This window comes from Callithrix jacchus, chromosome 1, assembly GCF_049354715.1.
Source record: "Callithrix jacchus isolate 240 chromosome 1, calJac240_pri, whole genome shotgun sequence".
NCBI lineage: Eukaryota > Metazoa > Chordata > Mammalia > Primates > Cebidae > Callithrix > Callithrix jacchus.
The window spans coordinates 213,699,887-213,714,063 of NC_133502.1; the positions used below are offsets into that span (position 1 = coordinate 213,699,887).

A 14,177-nucleotide genomic window follows, 5' to 3' on the forward strand; every position below is an offset into this window, starting at 1 on the left:
GGTGGGAACTGGAAGAAAGAGGAGTGTGGCCTGGGCACAGGCCCACTCAGAGCCTAGAGCAGCTCACCCATGAGCTCCTACCCAGCCCCAGGCCCAGGCCACAGCACCCTCTCCTCATGATGTGGGAGGAAGAGGCAGGAGCCAGCGGGGCTGCGGGGGTTGCTACCTTCCATCTGCAGGCGGTAGAGCATGGAGCAGCTGTCCACCACGTCCAGCATTGCACCGCTGGCCTGCAGGCTGGGAAGGATCTGGAAGACAGGGCAGCCAAGGCGGGCTCAGCAGGTGGGCTGGATGAGGGGTCTGCAGGGCCAGCTGGGGGTCAGCCTATCCGGGTGGGGTGGGCCTGCATAGAGCAAGCACTCTGCCACTGTCCCCACCACCTCAACTAACAGGACCATCACCTTCGACTGGGGTGGGAACTGCTCCAAGCACTAGAGGGGTCACCAAGCAGACCTGAAGGAGCCCACTGCATTGCAGGCCCAGGCATCTGCCCCCTCCCACCCCCAGGCCTCAGAACACACTGGTAGGAGTGTTGTCTACCCGATCACATTTCTAGACTCAGCTTTGTGAGCGGGCCACCTCGAGCTCATGGTGTATTATGTCACCCTTCATTTCTTTTTTTTTTGGGATGGAGTCTCCCTTTGTCGCCCAGGCTAGAGTGCAGTGGCGTGATCTTGGCTCACTGCAACCTCCACCTCCCAGGTTCAAGCGATTCTCCTGCCTCAGCCTCCCAAGTAGCTGGGAAGATGACAGGCGCCCACCACCATGCCCGGCTAATTTTTGTATTTGTAGTAGAGACGGAGTTTTACCATGTTGGCCAGGCTGGTCTCGAACTCCTGACCTCAGGTGAGCCACCCACTTTGGCCTCCCAAAGTGCTGGGATTACAGGGGTGAGACGCCTCACCCAGTCCACCCTTCCTTTCTTCCTACAACTTCCTAATTACGTAGAAAGGGTTCCTTCAAGGGAAATGTTCTGTGTGTTTTGCTCTGGTGTTTAGGTCCCCAGATCACAAGCATTTCTATGGACCCTGGCTTTTATGATGAAGCCATCACAGGGTCCCTGGGAGCTGTGAGTCAGGCTCTTTTATTCTCCTCTCAAAAGAATGCCTGGGCCAGGGAGGAGGAATGGGGAGTTAGTGTTTAACGGACACAGAGTTTCAGTTTGGGAAGATGAAGAATGTTCTGGAAATGGAGAGTGGTGATGGTTACACAGTGTGAATGTGCTTAATGCCACAGAACTATACACTTAATTTTTTTTTTTTTTTTGGAGACAGGGTCTCACTCTTCACCCCCGGCTGGAATGCAGTGGCACGACCTTGGTTCACCGCCTCCTGGGGTTCAAGCAATTCTTATGCCTCAGCCTCCTGAGTAGCTGGGATGACAGGCGCCTGCCACCACGCCTGGCTCATTTTTTTATATTTTTAGTGGAGACAGGGTTTTGCCATGTTGGCCAGGCTGGTCTTGAACTCCTGACCTCAAATGATCCACCTGCCTTGGCCTCCCAAAGTGCTAGGATTATAGGCGTGAACAACCACACCCGGCCTTGTACACTTAATTTTATGTTATTTATATTTTATCATGGTAAAGTAAAAACATTCCAACGGGTAGGCCAGTTGTCTTACCAAAGAAAAGTGGTAGGAAGGGGCTGGAGAAAAGTCCACGATCGCAGACCAGGCCCTCAGACGTGTGAATCTACCGACACCCTTGGGGTGAGCAGAGCCAGCCACTGTCGCCATCACAGCCAGGGTTACGACACTGCCCCTGGCAGAATTAACCCCATGAGACCTTACACGAGAAACGTGTTCTTGCACCTCCTGTTTTTTTTTTCTGGCTGGGATAACCCGATGAACTCAAAGACCTGGTCCGTTTGAGAGTAAAAGGCAAAAAACGCTGCAACAAACCGCACGGGGCGTGAACGCAACTTACGTGGGTGTCGTACATGGTCAGCGCGGCCTCGTGTTCGCCCTGGAAGAATACAGTTCTCCTGATTAAGCTCTGCAGAAGGCGAAGTGTGATGCTGAAACAGACAGGCCAGAGCCCCCGAAGCATGGCCTGCAGCCTCCACCTCCTCTCACAGGGGGACGGGTGGTGCCTCGGCGTCATCGGGGCGGGAGAAGGCGAACCCACTTCCAACCGGGCCTCTGGTTCCCAGCCCAGGAAGGATGGCGGCGCCCTGTACTGCCGCCACGGAAGAAGCAGTGGCTGTGGAGGCATCCTTTCTCCGAGCGGAAGAGGTGATACAGGTATTGCTCATACTAACTGCTGCAAGCTGTTTCATGTATTTCTTTCTAGGCTTTTTATTCTTTTTTTTTTTTTTTGAGATGGGTTTTCCCTCTGTCACTCAGGCTGGAGTGCAACGGCACAGTCTCAGCTCACTGTAACCTCTGCCTCCTGGGTTCAAGCAATTCTCGTGCCTCAGGACTACCGGATACACCACCACACCTGGCTAATTTTTGTATTTTTAGTAGAGACGGGGTTTCACCATGTTGCCCAGGCTGGTCTCAAACTCCTGACCTCAGGTGATCTGCCTGCGTTGGCCTCCCAAAGTGCTGGGATTGCAGGCGTGAGCCACCGCACCAGCCCACCTTTTTCTTTTCTGCATATGTTTCCTCTCCTGTACCTTCAGCTGGGTTCTGTGCTGTCTTCCAGACAGTGTATCGTCACATTCTTATGTCACGACAGGGCCCACATGTTCTGAGCACGTCTTGCTTTTTGGACATTCAGGGAGCTTCTAGCTTTGGTCCATGATAAAGAGCAGTGCAAGAGACAGCCTCCTACAGGGAACCCTGTGGTGGAAGCCCTGGGGTCAAGGGTGTCCCAAGCAGCTGCCCCACGGCCTGGCTTCTGCTGGAAGATCTCATGGCCCGGGCAGGTACGCCCGGCAGGGTGGGGGCTTGGCTCTCCACTCCAGCCACAGAGAGGCACTCAGTGGGAATGGTCTCCACTAGTTATACACCACAGATGTGATTTCCAGGCTTCGACTGTGAAAAACCCCTAAAGTAACTCAAGCCGGGACTGCTCTTTGGAAACAGGGATGCTGCATCGCATCAGGTCACCTGAAACGTGCAAACACAACAGACCCGCCCCTGGGATGGGAATTCATAGCAACAGCTAGAAAAGTCTTTCTCCCTCTGGACGTCTTCATGGGGTAGGGCAGTGCAAACGGATGCTCTCCTCACCTTTTCAATCAGGTATAAAGCCCAGTGCCAATAGTTATGACACGCCAACATATCCGAGTCCTGGAGGAAAAACCGAGAATGTATGAAGTCTGCAGGCCCGTGGGAAAAAAACAAATGCTGTCTTGTGCTAGTGCAGAAACCATCATCTTTTTTTTGAGACAGAGTCTGGCTCTGTCGCCCAGGCTGGAGTGAAGTGGCGTGACCTCAGCTCACTGCAACCTCCACCTCCCAGGTTCAAACGATTCTCCGTCTCAGCCTCCCGAGTAGCTGGAATTACAAGAGTGCACCACCACACCTAATTTTTTTTTTTTTTTTCAGACAAAGTTTCGCTCTTGTTGCCCAGGCTGGAGTGCAATCTCGGCTCATGGCAACCTCTGCCTCCTGGGTGCAAGTGATTCTCCTGCCTCAGCCTCCCAAGTAGCTGGGATTATAGGCACACACCACCAGGCCCGGCTGATTTTGTATTTTTAGTAGATACAGGGTTTCTCCACGTTGGTCAGGCTGGTCTCTAACTCCCGACCTCAGGTGATCCACCTGCCTTAGCCTCCCAAAGTGCTGGGATTATAGGCATGAGCCACCGTGCCTGGCCCTACCTGGCTAATTTTTCTATCTTTGGTAGAGATGGGGTTTCACCATGTTGGCCAGCCTGGTCTTGAACCCCTGACCTCAGGTGATCCGCTCACCTCAGCCTCCCAAAGTTCTGGGATGACAGGTGTGAGCTACAGTGCCTGGCTACAGAAACCATCATTTTTGAGTGCCGGAGACAATATTTTCTGCCTGTGCTGGGCATCTCCACGCCACATACTTACCTTCCACTCCAAAGGGCGGTGACTATTATGCCTGCATTTACCAAGGAGGAAACTGAGGCTGGGGAGCTTCACAGCCTGCTTGCTCAAGCTAGGGAGCAGCAGCCCCAGGACCAGCACAGAGGAAGTGACTTCAGCAACTCCAGCTTCACCTTCCTCACGCGTGAAGTTGATAAATGGAATCACAGCCACTTCACAGAGAGATGCGAGGCCCATGGGTGCCCAGACAGCTCAGGGCACGTAGATAAAAGCGAGGATCAGCGAAGCACAGCGGCTCACGCCTGTAATCCCAGCACTTTGGGAGGCTGAGGCAGAAGGATCACTTGAGCCCAAGAGTCCAAGACCCACCTTATGACACCTGGGCGACATAAGGAAGAGACCCTGTCTCTCTCTTAAAAAAAAAATTTAAAAATTAGCCAGGTGTGATGGCATGCACCAGTAGTCCCAGCTACTTGGGAGGCTGAGGTGGAAGGATTGCTTGAGCCCAGGAGGTCCAGGCTGCAGTGAGCCCTAATTGTGCCACTGCACTCCAGCTTGGGCAACAGAGCAAGAATGTGTCTCAAAAAAAAAACCTGTAGGGAATCAGCAGGCCCAGAACCACACTCCAGCAGGTAAGGGCAAAGCCCCGAGAGCCAGGGAGCAGGTGGTATGCTGGTGGCTACGTTAGGCTGCCCTCAGTATGGAGGAAGAGAGTTACAGTAGGACCTGTGCTGGGCTTGGAGTTGGCCCCTGCTTGGATATTCCAAGCTTGGGAAACTGGCCTCACGATCCTCAGCAAGTGACAGCGCCCAGCACTCAGGAACCTCAAACAAACCTCAGTCCCTGAGGAGGGAACCTGACAGCACCGCCTTGACAGGGCCGAATCTGGAGGCCCGACGGTCCCCCCAGCACCTGCTTGGGAGTCAAGTACACACCCTCCCGTGATACAAAGCAGCCTCAGTGGAGTCCCTAGGGCAAGGTACAGGCCTGGGGTGTGGACTAGAATCCTGACTGCACTCCGCTCAGCAGCCAAACACTTGAGGCAGGTGCAAGAGGAGGAGGAGAAGGAACCCCAACAATTAAGCCATATTGTAACTCCTCCTGTTCATAAAGCCTCAGCCTAACTCAAGGGGACGCACTGAATTTCCCAGGGAGGTAACAGACCCAGTGACAAGCGTCGTACCTTCCACTGGGCCTCTGAGTGCTGCATGAATTCCAGCCCATCCTTGATCTCTGCTTTCATCTCATGGATGTGAGCGATGGTGTGCACCGACCACGCGTCTGTCGGGTTCACGGATAAAGCCTATGCGGGGTGCAGGGAAGAGGATTCCAGATAAAGTGGATCAGTCAGGCTGCCGGGGCCGGTCTCTAAGGGGCAAGAGGGGCCCGGGCTGAACAGGGTGGAGCAAGCATGGGGATGGGATTCTGACTCAAGACACTGGCCATCAGCACCATTTCCCGCCTGCCTAAGCACACCAGCTCACGGGTTTCACTGCCTGGCTCACAGATGAGGAAGCTGAGACTTCAGGAGACTAAGCGACTTGCCTGGGGTCACCCAGCTGGACAGCAACAGGGTCTTTCCAAAGCCAAGGTTCATCCCTAAGCCCACAGCCTTCTGCGTACAGGTGAGGCACCTGCAAACATGCCCGCCCTCTCTGGGCCTCAGTTACTGCCAGAAAGGCCACGGATGCTGCCTTCCTCTTAGAGAAACGGTTACCATCCCTGTGCATGCGGTGTGAACTGCCAAGTGCTCCAGCGGCCGTGGCTGCCTCTTCCCACTACCACACATGTGAGGACACGTGGCTTTCTGGGTGCAGAAACAACTGGCTTTGAGGTTATCGCAGTTCATGACAAAAGTCGCTCCCACGACCCGTGAGCTTGACAGTAACCAGCGAGGCACGCAGGACTCATGGAATGATCCTCCCCTCCTAGCTCTTCTTCTATTTATGTGTCTAGCTCATGTTTGCTAAGCATCTACTAAGCGCCAGGTGGAGCTTAGAAAATGGAGCAGTAGGCTCACGTCTGTAATCCCAGTACTTCAGGAGGCCGAGGAGGGTGGATTACCTGAGGTCAGGAGTTCGAGACCAGCCTGGCCAACATGGTGAAACCCCGTCTCTACTAAAAATACAAAATTAGTCAGGCATGGTGGCAGGTGCCTATAATCCCAGCTACTTGGAAGGTTGAGGCAGGAGAATTGCCTGAACCCAGGAGATGGAGGTTGCAGTGAGCCAAGATCATGCCATTGCACTCAAGCCTGGGTGACAAGAGCCAAACTTTGTCTCTAAAAAACAAAAAAGAAAATGCAGCAGTAAACTGAGGCTCACAGAGGTCCCATTGCCTGGCCTGTGCCCAGGTCCCCCATGCCAAATAATGAGTTCCTGCCAGCCCACTGCCTCAGTCTCCCCATGCCTTTCACAGGTGTCCAGCGGCCTCAAGCTCCCGTGCCCTGGCCCAGCACCTGCTGTGAGGCTTTTGGCAGGAGGTCGGCCCCAGCCAAAAAAAGGGGCTGCTCTGCCCACCCCTCAGCTTTCCTGGGCCCGGCCCCCTCCATGTAGGAACACAGAGGGGAAGACAGCATGTCTGCAGGGGACCGTGGGCACCCCTGGGGCAGGGCCCTGAGTACAGGACACTTGGGCATAGTCTAAGCAGGCTGGAGGTGGGGCTCTGAGATGGGACCCTGCTAAGCGTGCTGCTTTCATGAACGGCGGGAGTGAAGGGTGGTGGCTGTCACCAGCTCTGATGGGCTGACCAGCTTCCTCCCTGTCTTGGAGCCCTCCCACGGTTCCCTGGGAAAGAGTCCAAACTGCATTCCCAGGCTCAAGGCCCAGTACAATCCAGTCCTCGCCTGCCCCTCTACAGCCCTGGCTCCTGGCCTGCGGCTTCTTCCCAAAGCCTCCACCCATCGAGCTGCTTGGAGCTCCAGGACCCCAAGCTCCATGGCTGTGCCTGTGCCCACTGCCTGCCTGCTCCTGCCCCGGCTCCTCCTGCCCTCACCAGCCTGAGGCTACAGACACATGGCCCATGTGTTCCCACCCCTGGCCGTGTTGCAGCCGCTTTTCCTGCCCAGTACTTGTCTGTGGGGTGCTGGGGTTGGAGTTGAAGAGTTGGCGCCTGCCAGACAAAGGACGGGGGGCGAGAGCGGAGCAGTGGAGCAGGGCGGGGACCCCATCCACCACTTCTTGCTCCTTGCAAGGCGTGAGCTTGCATGTATTGTTGCCTACCCTCAGTGGCGGGGCCTGCCACATCTGGTTTGCCACAGCTACCCTTGTCCAGAGCTTCTCCAACTGTCCCATGAGCTCTCAGGTGCCCAGATGGACACTGCCCACGGGAGGGCCCAGCTGCCATGTTCTCCAAGGAACATTCCTGCAGCTGATCCCTGAATGGTGGCGTCCGGTCACCCCGGGCCATGAAGCCAAGACTGCCAGAAAGCCACTCAGGTCCCCACAAGCCCTGGCCAGAGTTAAAGCAAAGAATGCATCACCTGAGCCTCAAGTCTTGGATTGTGTAATCAGAGCAGTCTTCAGAGAGCCCAGCGACCCATGGGCCCCAAAGAGTGCTGTCTCCCGGGCAGGGTACTGCAAGCTGACTAGGGCAACTACTGAGGGAAGAAGCCCAGCCAGGACGTTGGGAGGCCTGCACCTGGGCCAGGCAGCTGAAAGGACAGCCGTCGTCAGGTGACCTGGGTGGAATCCAGCTCTGCCATCTCTGAGGCATCTGGCCTTAGGCGGGCTCTAACCTTAGCCTCTCTCTGAGCCTCAGGCCCCTCATCTGGGCAACAAAGAGTTTAACATCATGTGGGCAGAGCTGTATGGATGCAGCAGACGTACATTCCGTGCCATGCAGAGCCCAGCACAGGAGCAGCTGGCACTCCCTTGTGCATGGCAGCCCCTCCATGGGCCTCAGTTTCCACTCCTGCAAGAGGAGTAGAGAGGGGCCCCCAAAGCATGAGACCACATGCACCCCATGCCTGACAGCCACTGCAGGCTGCCACCTGGCCCTGAGCCCAGGTTTGCATGGATGCCCAGCAACCACCATGATTGGCAATCACCACTCAGTTCCCTGAACGTCTAGCGCCATGGGTGACGCTTAGAAATGGCGAAGTTGAGGGAGGACCGACGTGTGTTTATGGCTCTCCTCCTACAGTCCTACACCAGCAGGGCACAATGGGCTCAGAGCCAGGCAGAGCTGCTGCGAGCCCGGAGCTGCCACTCTTTGCAACCCCAAGTGAGTGGGCTGACCATGGGCTCCCCGTACCCCATCAATCTCATCTGTAGAAGTGGAACCAGTGTCAGACAAGGAACATGGCTCTGGGGATCTCGGGGGCCACAGGTGAACGACAGTCCCTGGCAGGCGGCAGCGGCTCACACTAACACGAGCTCCCCAGTCTCTCTGAGGAGTGAGGCCAGGGTGGGGCTCACGGGGTCACACATGAATGGTGCCCCTCACATGCCCTGGTCCACCCAACGGCTGCTCCCTGAGGATCAGGCATCCTGGGAAGGGCCCACTTACCTCTCTGGCAAGTTTTTTTGCCTGATCGTAGAAGTTGGTTTCCATCAAGCCAAAAGAGTAGATACCTTTCACATAGCTAAAAACAGAAAAAAGATCTCAGAGTACAAAATGGATGGGTAGCAGGCTGAACTGTGCCCCTCCAAAGATACACTGAGGTCCTAACGCCCAGTACTGGGAATGTGACCTTTTATGGAAATACAGTCTTTAGTGAAGTTTAGAGGTCACATGGGATTAGGGTGGACTCTAATGCGATGACTGGGGTCTATATAGAGGGGCTGTGTGAAGACACAGATGCAGAGGGAGAGCGGCAGGTAAAGACCAAGGCAGAGTGGCACAGCTTCGAACCAAGGGACTTCAGGGAGCTCCGTGCACCACCAGGCATTGGAAGAGGCAGGAAGGACCCGCCCCTGAGGCTTGGAGGGCGCTGGCCCTGCTGACACCCTGGATGGCATTCCTGGCCCTCAAAACTGTGAGTACCTGTCTGCTGCTCCGAGCCGCCCAGTGTGCAGCCCCTCACTACAGCAGCCGCAGGAGACTGGCACCCCCCGACCCTGTGCCAAGCTCTGTGCTTTTCAGCAATTCCATGCTTCTGACTGGTGAGGGGCAAGGTGAATGTTACCTCTGCAACATCATACCCAAACCCAGCACAGAAAGCGGGCCCGCTCCTCAGAGAGCATCCCTCCCACCTCCTAAGAATCAACACCGGTCTCCACTGAGAATAATAAAGGTTCTCTCCCTCCTGTCTGCCTGGTGACGTCCACCCAGAGGCATGACCCAGGGGCACCTCCCTGGGAGGCCTCCATGACCTGTGGGCTGTCCACAGCTCCTCCTTGGCTTCTGCAGTGCTGTACGCAACCCCCTGCCCGGCCTGCACTGCACTCAGTGGACAGCTGGGTCCTCCTCAGACCCGGAGCTCCCACAGGATGGGCCGGAAGATACTGAATAATCACACACTTCCAATCACTCTTGTGGGTTTTTTTGGTTGTCTGTCTGAGATGGAGTCTCGCTCTGTCGCCCAGGCTGGAGTGCAGTGGTGCGATCTCAGCTCACTGCAACCTCCACCTCCTGGGTTCAGGCACTCCTCCTGCCTCAGCCTCCCGAAGAACTGGGACTCCAGGTGCTCACCACCACATCCGGCTAATTTTGGTATTTTTAGTAGAGTCGAGGTTTCACCACATTGGCCACACTGGCCTCAAACTCCTGACCTCAGGTGAGCTACCTGCCTCTGCCTCCCAAAGTGCTGGGATTACAGGCGTGAGCCACCGCCTCAGCCCTCACTTCCAATGTCATCTGCAACTGGGCACCCGAGTGTCTAGGGCGCTCACATGTGAAAGGTGCTCTTTCCTGTCGTTTCTTGGGGTTAAGTGAAAACAAAGTAGGGCAAGGGGCTTCTGTTTGAGACTACGATTTGGCTTCTCTACTGTGCACGGAGACTGAGTCTAGCTTTTGTTACTCACTGAAGCAATGTCTTTTAGATTTTTTGAGGCGGACTCTCACTCTGTCGCTTAGACTGGAGAGCGGCGGTGCTCACTGCAACCTCTGCCTCCCGGACTCAAGCGATTCTCCTGCTTCAGCCTCCCAAGCACCTGGGACTACAGGCAGGTGCCGCCAGGCCCAGCTCATTTTTGTACTTTTAGTAGAGACAGGGTTTCACCGTATTTGTCAGGCTGTTCTTGAACTCCTGACCTCATGATCCACCCGCCTCGACCTCCCAAAATGCTGGGATTACAGACTGAATGAATCACCGTGCCTGGCCCCGAAGCAATGTTCTTGAGTACTGGCTTCCAGACTTACCTTTAAAAAAAAAAAATCTATGTATTGAGTGTTTACCGGGGTCATTTAGTCCTCAACATTTCAGCTACTGACTGTATGCTTACTGTGTGTTGGGTACTCTTAGGTTCTTGTGATGGTTAATTTTTTATGTGCTGATTCGGCTGGACCATGGTGCCCAGTTGTTCTGTCAAACACCAGTCTAGATGTGGCTGTGAAAGTATTTTTATTTGTTTTATTATTATTATTTTGAGACGGAGTTTTGCTTTTGTTGGCCAGGCTGCAGTGCAATGGCACACTCTTGGCTCACTGCAACCTCCGCCTACTGGGTTCAGCCATCCAAGTAGCTGGGATTACAGACGCCCACCACCACACCTGGCTAATTTTTGTATTTTTAGTACAGACGGGGTTTCACTATGTTGGTCAGGCTGGTCTCAAACTCCTGACCTCAGATGATCCACCTACCTTGGCCTTCCAAAGTGCTGGGATTACAGGCATGAACCACCACACCCAGCCTTTTTAAAAATTCTTTTAGAGTCTTGCTCTGCTGCCCAGGCTGGAGTACAGTGGCAATGATCACAGCTCACTGCAGCCTCAAACTTCTGGGCTTAAGGGATCCTCCCGCCACAGCCTCCTCAGTAGCTGTGCCTGGATAAATTTTTATTTATTTATCTATTTATTTATTTATTATTACTTTTGAGGCAGAGTTCCACTCTGTCACCCAGGCTGGAGTACAGTGGCGATATCTTGGCTTATTACAACCTCTGCCTTCCACGTTCAAGGGATTCTCCTGCCTCAGCCTCTCAAGTAGCTGGGATTACAGGCATGTGCTATCACACCTGGCTAATTTTTTTGTATTTTTAGTAAAGACTGGGTTTCTCCATGTTGGTCAGTTCAGGTGATCCGCCCGTCTCAGCCTCCCAGTGTGTTGGGATTTATAGGCGTGAGCCACTGCGCCCAGCTATGTTTTTCTTTTTGTAGAATCAGGGTCTTGCCGTGTTGACCAGGCTGATCTTGAACTCCTGGGCTCAAGCAATCCTACCGCGTCAGCTTCCCAAAGAGCCGGGATTACAGGCATGAGCCACTGTGCCCAGTCCAGTGAAGGTATTTCTGGATGTGATTTCAGTGAAGCAGATTACCCTCCATGTGGGTTGGGCTTCATCGAACAGTTAAAGGCTTTAGGAGAAAGACTGAGGTCCGCAGAAGAAATTCTGCCTGCAGACTGCCTCCAGACGCAAGACTAATGCAGCGTGAAGGAATTCCCAGCAGCTGCCCTACCCTACAGATTTTCAACCTGCCAGCCCTTACATTCACATGAGCCAATTCCTTAAAATAAATTTCCATCTCTCTCTCTGTCCCAGAGCTCTCTGTACTTCTCTGGAGAGCGCTGACTAAACACAGCTTAGTAACCTGTCTGAACCTCACCGCCATCCTGCGGTTAAGCTGCAGTGAGGTCAGCCCCGTGTGGCGGTCACCGGGGGCGTTCATTCGCATTCCCCGCCTCCCTCCTCTCTTCCCAGGCACATCCTAGAACTGTACTTCCTAGTCTCCTGTGGGTGGGCGAGGTCATGTGATCAGTTCTGGCCAATGACTTGGGAATGGCAGGGTATTCCTTTCATTTTAAACCTTTCATTGCCATTGTAAGCCCCCATGAAAGCTCACTTCTCCCTCTTAGAGACAGGTATGTCCAGAGTGCAGATGCTTCACCAGCTGGGATCCCGGATGGAGACAAGGATATGGTGGGAGAGCCCTCAGCCCTCCTGAGGTAGTCACGTTGTATGAGTGAAAAATAAACCTTTAGTAAGCTTTGGGGAAAGGCTGGGCACGGTGGCTCATGCCTGTAATCCCAGCACTTTGGGAGGCAAAGGCAGGTGGATCATGAGGTCAGGAGTTTGAGACCAGCCTGGCCAATATGGTGAAACCTCATCTCTACTGAAAATACAAAAATTAGCCAGGCACTGTGGCATGCACCTGTAGCCCCAACTACTTGGGAGGCCGAGGCAGAAGAATCACTTAAACCTGGGAGGTGGAGGTTGCAGTGAGCTAAAATCATGCCACTACACTCTAGTCTGGGTGACAGGGCAAGACTCTGTCTCAAAAAAATAAAATAAAATAAACAAAATAAGCTTTAGGGAAGAAGAACCAGGAGATGTTTCTTACTGCAGCAAAAACAATCCCATGCTGACTGATACATAATGGCACTACCTCATTCACAGGCAGCATGAAAATCAAATGAAAATGAAACTTTTGAACTTTAAGGAACTAGGAGAACAGCAACAGTGGTGCCATTACTTTTAGGACAGGGCCAAGAGACTCATCATGTTTTTAGGGCAGAAGAGAGAGATTAAGAAACAGAAATGATGTGATTTCCTACTGGCACCTACCTGCTTAGGGGGATGTCAGGTGTCCAGAAGGGGTAAATTCGAGCAACAGAATCTCGCATCTGTTCCTGATAGCCCAGGTAAAAATAAGCATCATGGGAAAATTTCAGGGCCAACATGTCAGTCGGGTGGTCCTGGAGAATCTGTTCCCATAGTTCACAGGCTTTCGGAAAATTCCTGGAAACCGAGAAAGATTTCTCACCAACACTGAACGCAGTCCACTCCCGTGGGGAATGGAAGAGGCATCGCTTCTCGCCAGTGTCATGGTCTGCACGGAAGCGGTTTGTTTCGTTTCGTTTTGTTTTTGAGACAGAGTCTGACCCTGTCACCAGGCTGGAGTGCGATGGCATGATCTCTGCTCACTGTAACGTCTGCCTCTCAGGTTCAAATGATTCTCCTGCCTCAGCCTCCCGAGTAGCTGGGATTACAGGCATGTACCAGCACATCCAACTAATTTTTGTACTTTTAGTAGAGACAGGGTTTCACCATATTGGCCAGGCTGGTCTCAAACTCCCGACCTCATGATCTGCCCACCTCAGCCTCCCAAAGTGCTGGGATTACAGGCGTGAGTCACTACACCAGCGGGAGTATTTTTTTTTTTTTAATTAGTTTCTATGTTAGGTTTTTGTTTTTTTTTTTTTTTGAGACAGAATTTCACTCGTTACCCAGGCTGGAGTGCAATGGTGCGATCTCGGCTCACCACAACCTCCGCCTCCTGGGTTCAGGCAATTCTCCTGCCTCAGCCTCCCGAGTAGCTGCGACTACCGGCACACGCCACCATGCCCAGATAATTTTTGTATTTTTAGTAGAGACAGGTTTTCACCATGTTGACCAGGATGGTCTCGATCTCTTGACCTCGTGATCCACCCGCCTCGGCCTCCCAAAGTGCTGGGATTACAGGCGTGAGCCACCGCGCCCAGCCTATGTTAGTTTTTTTAATTGAACTAACTGGTTTTCAGTGGGAAATTTTACTCTTTAGTTCAATTAAAAAAAAAAAAAAAACTGGTTTAACAAATTGCCTAAGATCATCCCACTGGAGACGGTGAGACAGCTGCAGGGAGTCTCTGAGGTAGAACACACCTGGGCAGACTCACCGGGAAGGCCAGGCAGCACTTCCCCGGTCTCGGGGTTGGGAATCCCTGAGCAATCGGCTAAGGTCACCTAACTCTGCAGGGTATCTTGCCTGCCTGAGCAGACATAGGGGCTGTCTCGGAGAATGAGGTGTGGGGAATAGCCGGGGGGCGGGGGGGGGGTGAGGGGATGGGGGATGACGTGAAAGCCAGTGTGAGAGCACATGGGTGCATATTTGATTTAATCTGATTTTTTGTTTCCCACTAGAAGCATATTTTCTTCTCTTTTCCCTAACCTAGTTAGTTCTGTATGTGACCCTATTATTTTTGTAATGAAAATAATATAGAATTTACTTAATGAAACAAAGTAAGTTACGTTGAACACTAAGTTGGGAATCTTCGCCAACTGCTTCCTCATTCAGCACTCCACCAAGGTTAGAGAAGCAGACAGGATGAGATTTCCTGCCAGAGCATCTCACGAGC

At 53.3% G+C, this 14,177-nt stretch overlaps 1 protein-coding gene across 8 annotated transcripts in view; it reads right to left on the reverse strand.

Annotated features, from left to right (window-relative positions):
• The window catches only part of TTC38 (tetratricopeptide repeat domain 38), a 34,592-nt gene that overhangs the window by 9,493 nt on the left and 10,922 nt on the right, over positions 1–14,177 (reverse strand). For 4 of the 8 annotated variants that reach the window (XR_013524157.1, XM_078343498.1, XM_078343492.1 and 1 more), the window contains exons 5-10: positions 12,628–12,801; positions 8,474–8,549; positions 5,148–5,267; positions 3,180–3,239; positions 1,927–1,965; positions 167–248 (exon numbers count right to left, since the gene is read on the reverse strand). Coding sequence is in view for 6 of the 8 variants with exons in the window: in XM_078343498.1 (XP_078199624.1) it covers positions 167–248; positions 1,927–1,965; positions 3,180–3,239; positions 5,148–5,267; positions 8,474–8,549; positions 12,628–12,801 (551 nt within the window). In the remaining 2 variants the exon portion in view is untranslated. Of the gene's footprint in view, positions 1–166; positions 249–1,926; positions 1,996–3,179; positions 3,240–5,147; positions 5,268–8,473; positions 8,550–12,627; positions 12,802–14,177 lie in introns of all 8 variants that reach the window. The other 4 variants (XR_013524156.1, XM_035273135.3, XM_035273126.3 and 1 more) reach the window with 1 other exon arrangement.